The 1,221-nt window shown below is 38.7% G+C and overlaps 1 protein-coding gene across 1 annotated transcript in view; it reads right to left on the reverse strand.

The window, feature by feature from the left end:
* The window catches only part of LOC100533382 (hemocyanin 2), a gene marked incomplete in the record, with an annotated part of 53,599 nt that overhangs the window by 41,568 nt on the left and 10,810 nt on the right, over window positions 1-1,221 (reverse strand). Inside the window, 1 exon segment of the mRNA XM_013083423.2 lies at window positions 174-292. Coding sequence (XP_012938877.2) covers window positions 174-292 — 119 coding nt within the window.

Consider the following 1,221-nt stretch of genomic DNA (forward strand, 5'->3'; position numbering starts at 1 on the left):
TTGTTGCCATTTATTGCTGGTAGTCCTGGTATACATGTACATATTGTATCGACAATGTGATTAACTGTTACGTCAAGCCCTCTCTCTCTCTCTCTCTCTCTCTCTCTCTCTCTCTCTCTCTCTCTCTCTCTCTCTATCTATCTATCTATCCATCTTATTTTAATCAGCCTCACTTCTCTGGATCAACGTAAGTCTCCTCAGCAGCCAGGGCAGGAATCTGAGTGCCAGGCTTGGTCCAGTCCCAGTACGGGATACCAATCTGGGCGCCACGACGACGAAGTGCATCTTCAACCTAAAAATGAATTTTATATAAAATAATTGTATAAAGAATAACCAACACTGAAAGGATTTGCAACACCGTAGGTATATTTAAGAGGAAGGACCTCTTTCTCCCATGGAACCGAATCTTCCAACTGCCCAGGTAAGGGTTTTCAACATTGTAAATATATTTTAAAAGGATGAACTCAGAATTTAATGTCTTTTCCACGCAAAACTGAATCTTCAAACTGCTCAGGTAAGGATTTGCAACACTGTAAAGATATTTAAGAGGAAGAACATCGGGACTTAACGTCTTTCTCCCATGGAACTGAATCTTCAAACTGCACATGCAAAAATTCAAAAGCAGTTTATAATTCCTTCGCAATTCGCTTACAATATCCGTTGTTTGGGAAACGTTCCTGTACGTTTGAAACTTAGCAAAGTTCTTTAAATATTTAGCATTTTAAAGTCATGTTGAATGTGCCTGTACATAATTTTGACAGCAGTAAACTGATTTCTTATGTGTCTGTTAACTTGAGCGTTTGTTCTTCTCGATTGTAGCCCAAATCGCGTGATTGATATAGGAAACATAGACTATGGGTATACAAATGAGAGAACTGTCTTCCTTTGTATCCAGAAAAACACAGAATGCATAAGGCATTTCCTCATACAAAATTAGTAGAGAACGTCTGGGTTAAATCATAAAACTGATTTTGGAAAAGGGACATCAAAGCCCACTCCCTATAAAGATACACCTCTCTGGCCTTTGTGTTCCCTTCTCTCTGGTCTTTGCGATTTGTACTCACCGCTCCTTTAAGTGTTGTGACATGTATGTACGCACTTTCGTTTTTACACTATGTGTAGATCTAGATTCTTGTCATTTATATTGTGAATGTTCCTGAGGAAGCCCGATGATGATGATGATGATGATGATGATGATGATGATGATGATGATGATGATGA

This window comes from Aplysia californica, unplaced genomic scaffold (assembly GCF_000002075.1).
Source record: "Aplysia californica isolate F4 #8 unplaced genomic scaffold, AplCal3.0 scaffold00231, whole genome shotgun sequence".
Taxonomy (NCBI): Eukaryota; Metazoa; Mollusca; class Gastropoda; order Aplysiida; family Aplysiidae; genus Aplysia; species Aplysia californica.